Raw genomic sequence first — 15390 nt, forward strand, 5'->3', positions numbered from 1 at the left:
GGTAGGAGGTGAAGCATAAAATCTGACGAGGATATCGAAACCGGGTGAGTTGACACTAGCTCACGAAGAGGCATTTTTGTGGAAATAAGCACAAGCTTAAAAGAAACATTGAAATAGTGGCTAACTTTAAGTGAAAGTTAGAACGGAAGGAAATAAGTTAAAAGATACCTGAATTCTGACAAAGAGGGCTTGGAATTGAAGTTTAGAGCCCCAACTAAATAAAGGAGAATAAGTTCTCTTCTAATTAAACAATCGTTTGAGACTTTTGGACGTTTTGATTGACTATTTGAGATATACATAAAAAAAGAGAAAGGAGCCAAAGGAAATACTACATTGATTTTAATGGAATACCCTAAATCCCTCTATTCTCTATAATTTGGGACTAAAAGAAATATAAAGAAATTATTAAAATGGGATAAAATTTGGAAAAAGGGAAACAAGCGGAGACAAAGAAAAGGCATGGTCTAGTATCACAGAAACAAAATGGATACTGCGTTATTTGTGACTGTAAATTAAAGAAGGACACCTAAAGGCAGAGGAAGAAATGAAAGAAAGAATTGTGTTTGTGATTTCAAGATAATTTCAAGAAAGATGGATATATCTGTGTGATTGCAGGATATTTTTTAAAAAAGGATTTTGAATAAGAAAGCTGACCTTTATGATTTAAAACATCTAAGAAAAAGAAGAAATTCAATTGCCATTTAAGCATGATTGAAACAAAATGGACACTTTGTTATTTGTGACATCTAGAGGCAGAGGAAGAAATATAAGAAGGAATTGGTCTTCATGATTTCAGGACAATTTCCAGGAAGATGGATATGTCGGTGTGATTGCAAGACAGCTTTAAGAAAGGATCTTGGATGGCTGACCTCAGATTTAGATATATTAAAGAACAAGCAGAGAATTTTGATACTTAAAGAAGAATAAAAGTAATAATTATAGAATAATTATTAATACTGTTTTGGGGAATTGAAGAAAGGATTATAAAAATAATGGGGAAAGAGTGTTAAGGAATCTATGTTAAGGAAATAGGGGTTGTTTTTTTTTAAGAATATGTAATGGGATTGAAACAATTTGTGACAAAACTTCCAATGGAGTAGCTGAACACAATGATGGAAATTCTTTGAGAAATTTGCCCCTTTTAATCTTCTCGAGAATTGATTATATGGAAAACTTTAGGCATATGTTATTTAGAGGCAGAGGAAGATGATAAGAGGGGAATGTCTCTGTGATCTCAAGACATTCCCACGTAAAATGGATATGTCTGTGCGAGTGCAAGATAGCTTTAAGAAAGGTTTTTTTAATTAGATGGCTGACCTCTGATTCAAAAGCATTACAGAATAAGTTGAAATTTGTGATATTTAAGAATTTAAGAGATAATTAATAGAATAATTACTAATGATGTCTTGGGGAAACTAAGAGAATTATGTTAAATATGAAATTGAAACTGAAATGGTATCTAAGAGAAAACTAATATTTTATGTTGATCTTTTTTGTTTCTCTTGGGTATTGGGCTATGAAATAACAATTGTCTTGAAATTAAAACTACTGTTATATTTTGAACGAAGGAGGGTAGGGTAAAAAGGGGGATAAAATATGGGGACTAGACTTGATTTAAATATTGATTTCAGAATGGGGGGATGAAACAGATTTTTTGATAGATATGTGCAAATAATAATAATTTTAAGGGAGAAGGAAATATATTGGATAAAATACAATGGGGGGTGAAATTTGAATTATGTTTAATGGTGTACTTGACTAAAACAAATAAAAAACTTTTTGAAAAAAATAAATAAATAAAAGAGGAGGTGGAGTTGCACTGTATGTAAAGGACCACTATGTTGCTATAGAAATACACAAAGCCAAAGATAAAAACCTCCTAGAATGCATATGGGTCAATATAAAAGAAAAAAAGAATGACATTGCCATGGGTGTATACTACAGGCCATCCAACCAAGCAGAAAAAAATATGTTCTTTTTGCCAACCAACTAACAAATATATGTAGGAAACACACTACAATAGTAATGGGGGACTTCAATTGCCTTGACATCAATTGCAAGACTCACTGCAATTTCTCACTGCACAGTGAGAAATCAAATAGGTTCCTGACCAACTTAGATGACAACTTTGTTGTCCACAGGTTAGAGGAGAGAACTGGAGGAACAACCATACTGGACTTAACAAGAAATCCAAGAAGAAACCAGCATGATTCCACAAAGATCTCTCTGACAAATTGAAAGACAAAAAGGACAAGTACAAAAAATGGAAAGAGGGACACATAACTAAGGCAAAATATTACCAGATAGCCAGAATCTGCAAAGATGAAGGCAGGAAAGCAAAGACTCAGAATGAACAAAGACTTGCAACAAAAGTCAAAGATAATAAAAAAAGTTTCTTCCAACATATAAATATAAATGAAACAATCCACTAAAGAGAGAAGATGGCAAGGAAGTAACAGGCAGCAGAGAGAAAGCAGAGCTGCTTATTATTATTTATTATTATTTTATTATTTATTTGATTTTTATACCGCCCTTCTCCCGAAGGACTCAGGGCGGTGTACAGGCAACAATAAAATACAAACACCACAGTATACAATTTAAAATGCAAGTTAAAAAACTTATTATAATTAGCCTAGAACTTTAAAATTTATAAAACCAAACCCCATTTAAAATTAGTAGAAAATTTAAAATCGATAAAATTTATATAATTTAAAATTTAAAATTTAAGCCAGCCCCGTGCGAATAAAAAGGTATGTCTTCAGTTCGCGGCGGAAAGTCCGAAGGTCAGGTATTTGACGTAAGCCTGGGGGAAGCTCGTTCCAAAGTGTGGGAGCCCCCACAGAGAAGGCCCTTCCTGGGGCCGCCAGCCGACATTGTTTGGCGGACGGCACCTGAGAAGTCCCTCTGTGAGAGCGCACGGGTCGGTGGGAGGCATGTGGTAACAGCAGGCGGTCCTGTAAGTACCCAGGCCCTAAGCCATGGGCGCTTTAAAGGTCGTAACCAACACCTTAAAGTGCACTCGAAGGCCACAGGTAGCCAGTGCAGTCTGCGCAGGAGCGGTGTTACGTGGGAGCTGTCAAGCTCCTTCTATCACCCGCAGCTGCATTCTGGACTAACTGAAGCCTCCGAGTGCACTTCAAGTGGTGCCCCGTATAGAGAGCATTACAATAATCCAAGCGAGAGGTAACGAGCGCGTGAGTGACTGTGCACAAGGCATCCCGATCAAGGAAGGGGCGCAACTGCCGAACCAGGCGGACCTGGTGGAAGGCCCTCCTGGAGACGGCCGTCAAATGATCTTCAAACGACAGCCGATCATCCAGGAGGACACCTAAGTTGCGCACCCTGTCCTTTGGGGCCAATAACTCGCCTCCAACAGTCAACCGCGGCTGCAGTTGACTGAATCGGGATGCCGGCATCCACAGCCACTCCGTCTTGGAGGGATTAAGCTTGAGCCTGTTTCTCCCCATCCAGACCCGTACGGCTTCCAAACACCGGGACAGCACTTCAACAACTTCATTGGGGTGGCCCGGGGTGGAAAAGTACAGCTGGGTGTCATCAGCGTACTGTTGGTATCTCACCCCGAAGCCACTGATGATCTCACCCAACGGCTTCATATAGATGTTGAACAGCAGGGGCGAGAGAATCGACCCCTGCGGGACCCCACAAGTGAGGCACCTCGCGGCCGACCTCTGCCCCCCTGTCAACACCGTCTGCGACCGGTCGGAGAGATAGGAGGAGAACCACCAATACATGGTGCCTCCCACTCCCAATCCCCCCAACCGGCGCAGCAAGATACCATGGTCGATGGTATCAAAAGCCGCTGAGAGATCTAATAGGACCAGGGCAGAGGAGTACCCCCTGTCCCTGGCCCGCCAGAGATCATCCACCAATGCGACCAAAGCTGTCTCCGTGCTGTATCCGGGTCAAAAGCCGGACTGGAACGGGTCTAGATAGACGGCTTCATCCAGGTATTGGGGTAGCTGTCGCGCCACAGCACTCTCTACAACCTTCACAACGAATGCTTAACTCATTCTTTGCATTGGTCTTCATGCAAAAAGAAACTATAGCCCAGCCTGCCAAAAATATAACTGTAAGAGACAGACTAGAAATAAAAGTTAAAATAAGCCCCCTCACAAAAAAGGTAAGAGAACACCTGTCTGATCTTGATAAATACAAATCACCAGGACCTGATGGAAAATTTTTGAGCACCGGGGAACTACCAGGGGACCAGAAAAAAGCTGATTTGGTTCCCATCTTTTAAAAAGGGGGGGGGAGATGGGGGGGAACAGACCCAGGAAACTGCAGACCAATCAGCCTAACATCAATATCCAGGAGATACTGGACAAGATAATTAAAAAAAAACCAAACAGATTTGGCAACATCTAGAAACAAGTAAAGTAATAACTAGAATCCAGCATAGGTTTGTTAAATTGTAGACATAATATACTTAAACTTCAGCAAGACATTTGACAAAGTAGACCACAACCTACTTCTTGGTAAGCTGGAAAAAAATGGGATAGATAGCATCACCACCAGATGGATTTGTAACTGGCTGACAAACCATACTCAATGAGTAGTTTTTAATGGTACTACATCTACATGGAGGGAAGTACTGTAACCAGTGGGATACCACAAGGTTCCATCTTAGGCCCAGTACTCTTTAATATCTTCATAAAGGACTTAAATGAGGGAATAGAAGAGGAATTTACCAAATTTGTGGATGATACTAAGCTGGCAGGAATAGACAACACCCTGGATCTGTGATGGCGAACCTACGGCATGCATGCCAGAAGTGGCACGCAGAGTTATCTCTCCAAGCCAGCCATTGCTCTTCTGGGTTCCAGCCCACACATGCGCGCCAGCCAGCTGGTCACATGTGCGTCAGAATCTGATGCATGTGCGCCAGAAACCGAAAGACCATGTGACTGGTGTGCACACCAGAAACTGAAAGTTCAGCTTTCCAGTGTGCGCATGCGTGTCGAGGAGCTGCTCTTCCAGTTTCCTTTGCTCCCATGTGTACGCCCTGGGAAGCTGCTCTTCTGGGTTCCGGCATTTATTTATTTATTTATTTATTTATTTATTTATTTATTTATTTATTTATTTATTTATTTATTTATTTATTTATTTATTTATTTATTTATTTATTTATTTATTTATTTATTTATTTATTTATTTATTTATTTATTTATTTATTTATTTATTTATTTATTTTAATTATTTAATTTAATTTTATTTAATTTAATTTTATTTAATTTAATTTATTAATTAGATTTTTATACCGCCCTTCTCCCGAAGGACTCAGGGCGGTGCACAGCCAAGTAAAAACAAACAAGCACATAGACAAAATTAAAAAGCATATTAAAAAACTGATTATAAAATGGCCAATTAAAATTAAAACTAAAGTAAAACAATCTTCAAACCCCACTTAAAATTTCCTCAAGCTAGCCCCACACGGTGGAATAAGAGAGTCTTGAGCTCGCGTTTAAAGGACCGGAGGTCGGGGAGTTGACGCAACCCTGGAGGCAACTCATTCCATAGGCCTGGAGCCCCCACAGAGAAGGCCGCCAGTCGGCATTGTTTGACTGACGGCACCCTTAGGAGGCCCTCCCTATGGAAGCACATAGGTCGATGGGAGGCTATAGGTGGCAGTAGGCGGTCCTGTAAGTAACCCGGTCCTGTGCCATGGAGCACTTTAAAGGTGATAACCAGCATCTTTAGCGGTGTTATATAGGAGCATTGCGGTGCCCCTTCTATTACCCGTGCAGCTGCATTTTGGACCAGTTGGAGCCTCCTAGTGCTCTTCAAGGGGAGCCCCATGTACAGAGCATTGCAGTAGTCCAGGTTGGAAGAGACAAGGGCATGAGTGACTGTGCGAAGGGAATCCCGGTCAAGAAAGGAACGCAACTGGCGAATCAGGCGGACCTGATAAAAAGCTCCCCTGGCGACGGCCGTCATATGTTCTTCTAAGGACAGCCGATCGTCTAGGACAGAGGTTCTCAATCTGTGGGTCGGGACCCCGTTGGGGGTCGAATGACGATTTGCCAGGGGTCGCCTAAGACCATCGGAAATATGGGAAGTATACTTGCAAGTTGAAGAATCGCGCTGGAATGGTTGACTCCACAAGCCAGCTGCAGGCTCTTCAAATTGCTAGCTGAATTCAGCTTCAGGTGCGATGAATTAAAAAAGAGAGAAATCTTTGCTCTGATGTCTCCTCTCAAGCCAGCTGCAATCACTCCCAATCGCTAGCCTAATCTGGCTTCAGGCGCGATAAACTTAATAGGGGAGGAGTTTCCGCTTTAATGCCTCTGTCCTCAAGGCAATCGCAAGCAGTTCAGATTGCTAGCCAATAAGGCCTCAGGCGCGATAAATTTAAAACGAAAATAATTTTATGGTTGGGGTCGCCACATTGTGGGGAATTGTATTAAAGGGGTCGCCACATCGTGGGGAATTGTATTAAAGGGGTCGCAGCACTATAAAGGTTGAGAACCACTGGTCTAGGGGAACGCCTAAGTTACGAACCCTCCCCCGGCATTTTTTTTTTTTTTTTTTACATTTATACCCCGCCCTTCTCCGAAGACTCAGGGCGGCTTACAATGTATAAGGCAATAGTCTCATTCTATTTGTATATTTTTTTACAAAGTCAACTTATTGCCCCCCCAACAATCTGGGTCCTCATTTTACCTACCTTATAAAGGGTGGAAGGCTGAGTCAACCTTGGGCCGGGCTCGAACCTGCAGTAATTGCAGGCTCTGTGTTTTTAATAACAGGCTTCTCTTGCCTGAGCTATCCCGGCCCCGGCATTCCCCCGCGTGCGCTCCTGTTTTGGCACATAGTGCCGAAAAGGTTCACCAACATTGTCCTAGATGATAGGCTCAAGATCCAGATGGATTTTGACAGACTTGAACATTGGGCCTATCTAACAAAATGAAATTCATTGTACAGAAAAATAAAGCCTTACACTTAGGCAAAAAACCCCAAAAGTACACATATAGACTAGGTGATACCAGGTTTAATAGCAGTAACTGGGAGAGGGATCTTGGAGTCTTAGTGAACAACCAATTAAATATGAGCCAACAGTATGTAGTGGCAGCCAAAAAAGCTAGTGCAATCCTAAATTGAATACTATTTTTATATTTTTAATTAATAAAATTGCAAAAAATAAACTCCAATTTTTCCTATTTTTCCAGAGTATTTAGTAATTTGTGCTGTTTAAAAAAATAGGAAGGTGGCCTGAGAAGCTATAAATGGAAAAATCAGAATCAACTGGGCATTGGTTATGGGTTGAAAAAATGATTGAGGAATCCCAGAAAAGGAGCATTAGGCAGAATGAATGGAAAGAGCAGCTGTCAGACCATAAAGCCGAGAATGAGAAATTAGTGTCTGTACAGCTATAATAGGTAGTGGCAGGATGTAATGTTTGGGATTCTTGTTGAGATAGGAGAGGATTTGGGGCTGCATATGCTGCCACTGATCTAGAATACTCATATATCACGTTGTACTTCAACAATAACATCAACAACAAAGCCTTTCAAGGCTGTAGATATCTTTAATAAAATTATCAATATATCTCAAAAGATAAAAGTGATTTATTGAAAAATAATCTTTTCAGATATCACTGTTGCTTCTGAACTTTCACTGAAGTAAGTTTAGTCCTTAATATTTACAATATGTTGGGATTTTTACTTTAGGACTTATTTTTGGCAAACATATAGCTGAATAAAAAGTAATACATCAAATCCATTAATTTAATGTTTTGATAACATCATAGAAAGCCTACAATCCTTTGTTCTAAATTTTATATTATCATTTTAGGCCACAGAAAGTGAAGCTGGTGACATGGACCTGAGTGGATTACCAGAAACAGCAGTAGATTCTGAAGATGATGATGATGAAGAAGATATTGAGAGGGCTTCTGATCCTTTGATGAGCAGAGATATTGTTAGAGACTGTCTAGAAAAAGATCCAATAGACAGGACAGATGATGATATTGGTAAGCTGCCATTGACACCAAAAAGAAGGAAAGGAAGATTTAAAACTTAAGAACTTTTGATGAGATATTTTCTGTTTCAGAATTTAACTGAAGGAAATTATTTCCACGAATCAAAATAGAATTAACAAAACAAAATTCTAAATGTCTGAGATGAACATGCTGTGTATATGCATGCAGTGATAAAACCTGTTGGCTTTCCCACCTGATTCTCTCTATTTCTATCACATTTAGTCTTTAGTGAAAGTATTTAAGGATTCATACTTTTTGCTTCAGAAATTTTCAATGGTAGGAGTAGAGCTTGAAATACACTAGAACTTTAATTTAAGCATATAACTTTAGTATTTCTGTGTGTGTCTACACATGCACACACACACACACACACACATGCCTACATATATAAAATTAAAAAGGACAATAAAACTGCCCGGTCCGTGGTCAATAAGGCTCCCCTGATTTGTGATCTTATTCAGAGGGAGTCCACGGACTTTATGGGCATTACGGAGACCTGGTTGGGCACAGAAGGGGGTGTACCCCTGGTTGAACTGTGCCCTCCGGGTTTCCGGGCATTCCATCAGCCGAGGGCCCAAGGTAGGGGTGGGGGGGTGGCGGTTGTGATTAACGAAAGTTTAGAGCCGAGGGAGTCCACTGTTCCTCAGATAGCTGGCTATGAATCCCTCCTTGTGAAGTGGGGCCACCGGAATCAGATGGGGTTGTTGATCACGTACCTGGCTCCTTGCTGCGTGACTACAGCCCTACCTGAGCTACTAGAGGTGCTTGCTGGCGTGGCGGTTGAGATTCCCAGACTTTTGGTCTTGGGGGATTTCAACTTGCTATCGGCCGGCTTGTTGTCAACGGTGATTCAGGAGTTCCAGGCCTCCATGACGGCCTTGGACCTGATTCAAGTAACTGATGGCCCTACACACATCGGGGGAGGCGCGCTAGATTTGATTTTTATCTCTGGTCAGTGGGTTAATGATCTGGTTTTAGGAGATATAGTGAAGATACCAGTGTCATGGTCAGATCATTTTCTTCTTCGCCTGGACTTTTGGACCGTTGCTCACCACCACAGGGAGACGGAGCCAATGCGTTGGTTCCGTCCCAGGTGCCTGATGGACCCGGAGAGGTTCCTGACGGAGCTTGGGCCGTTTCCTGAGGATCTTACCCACGGCACGACTGAAGAACAGGTTGCGGCCTGGGAACAGGCTGCGGCTGTGGCTTTGGACCGTGTCGCGCCTTTGCGGCCTCTGACCCGGCTTAGATCTCAATTGGCTCCCTGGTTTTCCGAGGAGCTGAGAGAGATGAAACGCCGGAGAAGACGCCTAGAGAGTATTTGGAGGTCTAGCCGTTCCGAGGTTGATCGGACACTAGTGAGGTCTTTTACTAAGACCTACCTAGTGGCAATGAGGGAGGCGAAACGTTCCTAAGTTTCCACCCTCATTGCATCGGCAGATAACCGCCCGGCCGCTTTGTTTCGGGTGACCCGTTCCCTCCTTCATCAGGAGGGACGGGATGACCCCTTACAGGGACGAGCTGAGGAGTTTAACAGTTATCTATACGATAAAATTGTTCAACTTCGGGATAGTTTAGGAGATAGTTTTGTTCAACTTCGGGATAGTTTAGGCTCACGGCACGGCTGAGGAACTTGTCGTGGCCTGGGAACAGGCCGCGGTGGGGGCCCTAGACCGTGTCGTGCCTTTGCGGCCTCTGACCCGGCGCAGGTCCCAACCGGCTCCTTGGTTCTCCGAGGAGCTGAGAGGGATGAAGCGCCGGAGAAGACGCCTAGAGAGTTCCTGGAGGTCTAGCCGTTCGGAGGCTGATCGGACACTAGTGAAGTCCTATAATAGGGCTTACCTAGTGGCATTGTGGAAGCGGCGTAGCTCGCCTCCTCCCTCATTGCATCGGCAGATAACCGCCCAGCCGCCCTGTTTCGGTGACTCGCCCCTCCTTCATCAGGGGAGCGGGATGACCCGTTGCAGGGACGTGCTGAGGAGTTTAACGGTTATCTATACGATAAAATCGTTCAGCTTCGGGACGGTCTGGACCAGAATTGCGGTGACTCAGATGAGGCGTCTGAGGGTGGTCTTGGTGACATTTTGTGGGATGAGTTTGACCCTGTGGCTCCCGAGGACATGGACAGGCTGTTGGGTAGGCTGAATGCTACCACGTGTTTACTGGACCCGTGCCCCTCCTGGTTGGTACTGGCCACTCAGGAGGTGACACGAGGCTGGCTCCAGGCAATTACGAGCGAGTCCTTGGGGGAGGAGTCTTCCGGCCGCCTTGAAAGAGGCGGTGGTGAGACCCTCCTCAAGAAGCCTTCCTGACCCGCTGTTTTAGGTAATTATCGTCTGTCTCCAACCCGCCAGGCGAAGGTTGTAGAGAGTATGGTGGCATATCAGTTTCCTTGCACCTGGAGGAAACTGTCTATCTAGACCTGCTCCAGTCCGGTTTCCGGCCCGGTTACAGCACTGAGACGGCTTTGGTCGCGTTGGTGGATGATCTCTGAGGGCCAGGATAGGGGTTGTTCCTCTGCCCTGGTCCTATTAGACCTCTCAGCGGCTTTTGATACCATCGACCATGGTATCCTGCTGCGCGGTTGGGGGATTGGGAGTGGAGGCACCGCTTATCGGTGGTTCTCCTCCTATCTCTCCGATCGGTCGCAGACGGTGTTGACAGGGGCAGAGGTCGGCCCGAGGCGCCTCACTTGTGGGTGCCGCAGGGTCGATCCTCTCGCCTTCTGTTCAACATCTATATGAAGCCGCTGGGTGAGATCATCAGTGGCTTCGTGTGAGGTACCAGCTGTACGCTGATGACACCCAGCTGTACTTTTCACACCGGGCCACCCCAACGAAGCTATCAAGTGCTGTCCCGGTGTTTGGAGGCCGACGGGTCTGGATGGGGAGAAACAGGCTCAAGCTCAATCCTCCAAGACAGAGTGGCTGTGGATGCCGGCATCCCGGTACAGTCAGCTGAGTCCACGGCTGACTGTCGGGGCGAGTCACTGGCCCCGATGGAGAGGGTGCGCAACTTGGGCGCCCTCCTGGATGAACGGCTGTCTTTGAAGATCATTTGACGGCCGCTCCAGGAGAGCTTTTACCAGGTTCGCTTGGTGCGCCAGTTGCGCCTTTCTAGACCGGGATGCCCTGTGCACGGTCACCACGCCTCGTGACGCCTCGCCTGGATTATTGCAATGCTCTACATGGGGCTCCTTGAAGGGCATCCGGAGGCTGCAGTTAGTTCAGAATGCGGCTGCGGGTTATAGAGGAGCCCTCGTGGCTCCCGTGATGACACCTATCCTGCGCAGACTGCACTGGCTACCTGTGGCCTTCCGGTGCGCTTCAAGGTTCTGGTAACCACCTTTAAAGCGCCCATGGCATAGGGCCGGGTTACTTACGGGACCGCCTACTGCTACCGAATACCTCTCACCGGCCCGTGCGCTCTCAGAGAGAGGGACTCCTCAGGTGCCGTCAGCTAGGCAGTGTTGCCTGGCGACGCCCAGGAAGGGCCTTCTCTGTGGGGCTCCCACCTCTGGAACGAACTCCCCAGGACTCCGTCAACTTCCAGACCTCCAACCTTCCGTCATGAGCTTAAAACACACCTATTTATCTGCGCGGGACTGGACTAGTTTTTAAATTTTTAAATTTTAAATTTTTTAAATTTTATAGGGGTTTTAATTGGTTTTAATATTTATATTATTTTTAATAATTAGGCTTTTTGAATATGTCTCTTAATGGTTTTCTTAATTTGTATATATATATGTTTTTATCTGCCTGTGAACCGCCCTGAGTCCTTCGGGAGATAGGGCGGTATATAAATTTGAATAATAAATAAAATAAATAAATAAATAAAATAGTTTGGACCAAGATTGCGATGATCCAACCGGGATGACAGAGATGCGTCTTGTTGAGGCTATTTGGGATGAGTTTGATTCTGTGGCTCTCGAGGACGTGGACAGGTTGCTGGGGAGGTTACATGCAACTACATGTTTACTGGACCCGTGTCCTTCCTGGTTAGTGCTGGCTGCTCAGGATGTGACACGAGGCTGGCTCCAGGGGATTATAAATGCTTCTTTGGTGGAAGGGGTTTTCCCCGCCGCCTTGAAAGAGGCGGTGGTGAGACCTCTCCTCAAGAAGCCTTCCCTGGACCCAGCTATTTTGGGAAATTATCGTCCAGTCTCCAACCTTCGCTTTGTGGCGAAGGTTGTAGAAAGTGTGGTTGCATGGCAGCTCCCCCGGCACCTGGAGGAAGCAGTCTATCTAGACCCGTTCCAGTCCGGCTTCCGACCTGGTTATAGCACGGAGACGGCTTTGGTCGCGTTGGTGGATGACCTCTGGAGGGCCAGGGACAGGGGTTGCTCCTCTGCCTTGGTCCTATTAGATCTCTCAGCGGCTTTTGATACTATCGACCATGGTATCCTGCTGCGCCGGTTGGAGGATTGGGAGTGGGGGCACCGTTATCGGTGGTTCTCCTCCCATCTCTCTGACCGGTCGCAGACGGTGTTGACAGGGGGCAGAGGTCGCCCCGAGGCGCCTCACTTGTGGGTGCCTCAGGGTCGATTCTCTCGCCCACCTTGTTCAACATCTATATGAAGCCGCTGGGTGAGGTCATCAGTGGTTTTGGGGTGAGTTATCATCTGTACGCTGATGATACTCAGCTGTACTTTTCCACCCCGGACCACCCCAACGAAGCGGTCGAAGTGCTGTCCCGGTGTTTGGAAGCTGTACGGGTCTGGATGGGGAGAAACAGACTCAAGGCCAATCCCTCCAAGACGGAGTGGCTGTGGATGCCGGCACCGGTACAGTCAGCTGCATCCGCAGCTGACTGTTGGGGGTGAGTTAGTGGCCCCAAAGGAGGTGGTTCGCAACTTGGGTGTCCTCCTGGATGGACGGCTGTCTTTTGATGAACATCTGGCGGCCGTCTCCAGGAGGGCCTTTTACCAAGTTCGCTTGGTCCGCCAGTTGCGTCTCTTCCTTGACTGGGATGCCTTATGCACAATCACTCACGCTCTGGTTACGTCTAGGTTGGATTACTGCAATGCTCTCTACATGGGGCTGCCCTTGAGGTGCACCCGGAGGCTACAGTTAGTCCAGAATGAGGCTGCGCGAGTAGTAACGGGAGCCGTTCGTGGCTCCCATGTAACACCACTGCTCCGTAGTCTACACTGGCTTCCTGTGGTTTTTCGGGTGCGCTTCAAGATTTTGGTTACCACCTTTAAAGCGCTCCATGGCTTAGGACCCGGGTACTTACGAGACCGCCTGCTGTTACCCTTTGCCTCCCACCGACCCGTACGCTCTCACAGAGAGGGTCTCCTCAGGGTGCCGTCCGCCAAACAGTGTTGGCTGGCGGCCCCCAGGAGTAGGGCCTTCTCTGTGGGGGCGGTGACGTTCTGGAACGAACTTCCCCCTGGCCTACGTCAAGTGCCTGATCTTCGGACCTTCCATCGTGAGCTTAAAACACATTTATTCCTTCAAGCGGGACTGGCATAATAGTGTGGAATTTTAATTTCGGGGTTTTGTTAATATTTTAAAATTTAAAATTTTAATTTTAATTATCAGCCTTTATAATTCTGCTTTGTTTTAACTGTGGTTTTAATTGTATATATTTTGTGTTTTTACTTTTGGCTGTACATCGCCCTGAGTCCTTCGGGAGAAGGGCGGTATAAAAATTTAATAAATAAATAAATAAAATAAATAAAACTAATGCAAACTAATATAAAGTAAGAAAAAGAAAAATCAATGAGGAAACTTAATGTGCAAGAAACATAAAAGTAAAAACTAGAAAAGAAAGAAAAAAGGTACATAGAAGTGGATTCCAATCTTCTTCACAGCAGTTATAAGTACAAATATAAATGTATTTCTTTCTCTATGGTTATAACATGATGGTCTTCTTTCTATGTGTTGTGTTTAATCATCAAAACCATAAATCATAAGTTCATTTTTTCTTTTTTATGAAAAAAAAGTCATAAAAGGTTTCCAGTGAGCAATGAAATTATTTTCTCTCATAAAGAAGTTAATTTAGCTATCTTGGCAAGTTCTACCTTCACCATTCCTCCATTGTAGTGATACTGAAGCTTTCTATCTTTATGCATACAACAACCTAGCTGCAGTTATGATATTAAAAAACAAAGTTCCATGACTTTTTTCACATCAATTTCAAAATAAAAAGCCTATGGTCTTAATTGTATATTAATCATTAAAATAATCTGAATCAGCATATCTATTTGAATCCAAAATTGCTTTTTTATATATCTACCAAACATGATATATAATTCTCATTGTTCACATATGTAACCTTGGGGTGACTTTGTTCATTTTGACAATTTCTCTGGTGACATACAGTTTACCAACAGTATATCATTTTATAAAAATTCTCTTTAAGATTATAGCATAGTATAAGTTTCAATCTTTTCAACCATATGTTTTTCCATTCTTGCACCTGTATATTTGTCCCACCTGTATATTGTCCCACCAGAAATTTAAGCATACTTTATCATACATTATTTCACCTATTCTCTTCAAATTTCAATAAAAATTGTACATTTTAGCAATTACCGTATATACTCGAGTATAAGCCGAGTTTTTCAGCACGTTTTTTGTGCTGAAAAGCGCCCCTTCGGCTTATACTCGAGCCAAGCCGTTCAGCCCTTCCTCTTGCAGCGAGTCCTTTCTACCGCAGGCAGCTAGCTCTCGTTAGTCTTGGCGGCATGCGTCTTATTCCTATGTGGACACACGCACACCCCTCACGCACAATTACCCGCGTTAGTTATAATTGTTGACAGCGTTGACAGAGAGGGCACGAGGGAGAGGCGAGGCAAGGCAAGGACCCGACCGAAGAGTTATAATTGTTGACAAATACACACGAGGGAGCGAAGAGTGAAACCTCCCGGTTTCAAGCGAAGGAAGGAGGCGCCTGGCTACACACCCGCCTTCAAAGAAATAGCTGGCATTCCTCGCGGGTGACGGCGCAGACACACACACACACACACACACACACACACACGCCGCCTCCTAAATTCATTTCCCCACCCCACCCCACCCCTTTTTCTTGGCTGCTTCTTTTCTCCTCCCCCGGCGCCGCAGGCCGTCTAGGGCTCTCCTTACCCAGCCCGTGCAAGTGCGGTCAGCTGCCAAATCGCACGTTTCCTCTCCTCCCACTGAGGGGGTTTCAAGCTCTGGATTTAAATACAACCGAAAGGGGACGCTGGGGGTACAAACAAGACAGGGAGGGGGGAAGGGGAAGGGGACGGAGGGAGGGGAGGTCGAGGGGAAGCGCAAGAAACTTGTCAGGTAAAACTCAACAGGCAAGGGCGGAAAAAAAACAGGGAACTGGGAAAACGCCCCCAACTAGGGAGAAAAGGGGAAGGTGGTGTTTTTTTTTTAAAAAAAAAAACAAAAGTCCCGAAA

The 15390-nt window shown here is 44.8% G+C and overlaps 1 protein-coding gene across 6 annotated transcripts in view; it reads left to right on the forward strand.

Annotated features, from left to right (window-relative positions):
- RAPGEF2 (Rap guanine nucleotide exchange factor 2) overlaps positions 1–15390 on the forward strand; it is a 238966-nt gene that overhangs the window by 165513 nt on the left and 58063 nt on the right. For all 6 annotated transcript variants that reach the window (XM_058193651.1, XM_058193648.1, XM_058193650.1 and 3 more), the window contains one exon: positions 7813–7990. In XM_058193651.1, coding sequence (XP_058049634.1) covers positions 7813–7990 — 178 coding nt within the window. The remainder of the gene's footprint in view (positions 1–7812; positions 7991–15390) is intronic.

Source organism: Ahaetulla prasina, chromosome 8 (assembly GCF_028640845.1).
Source record: "Ahaetulla prasina isolate Xishuangbanna chromosome 8, ASM2864084v1, whole genome shotgun sequence".
NCBI classification, from domain to species: domain Eukaryota; kingdom Metazoa; phylum Chordata; class Lepidosauria; order Squamata; family Colubridae; genus Ahaetulla; species Ahaetulla prasina.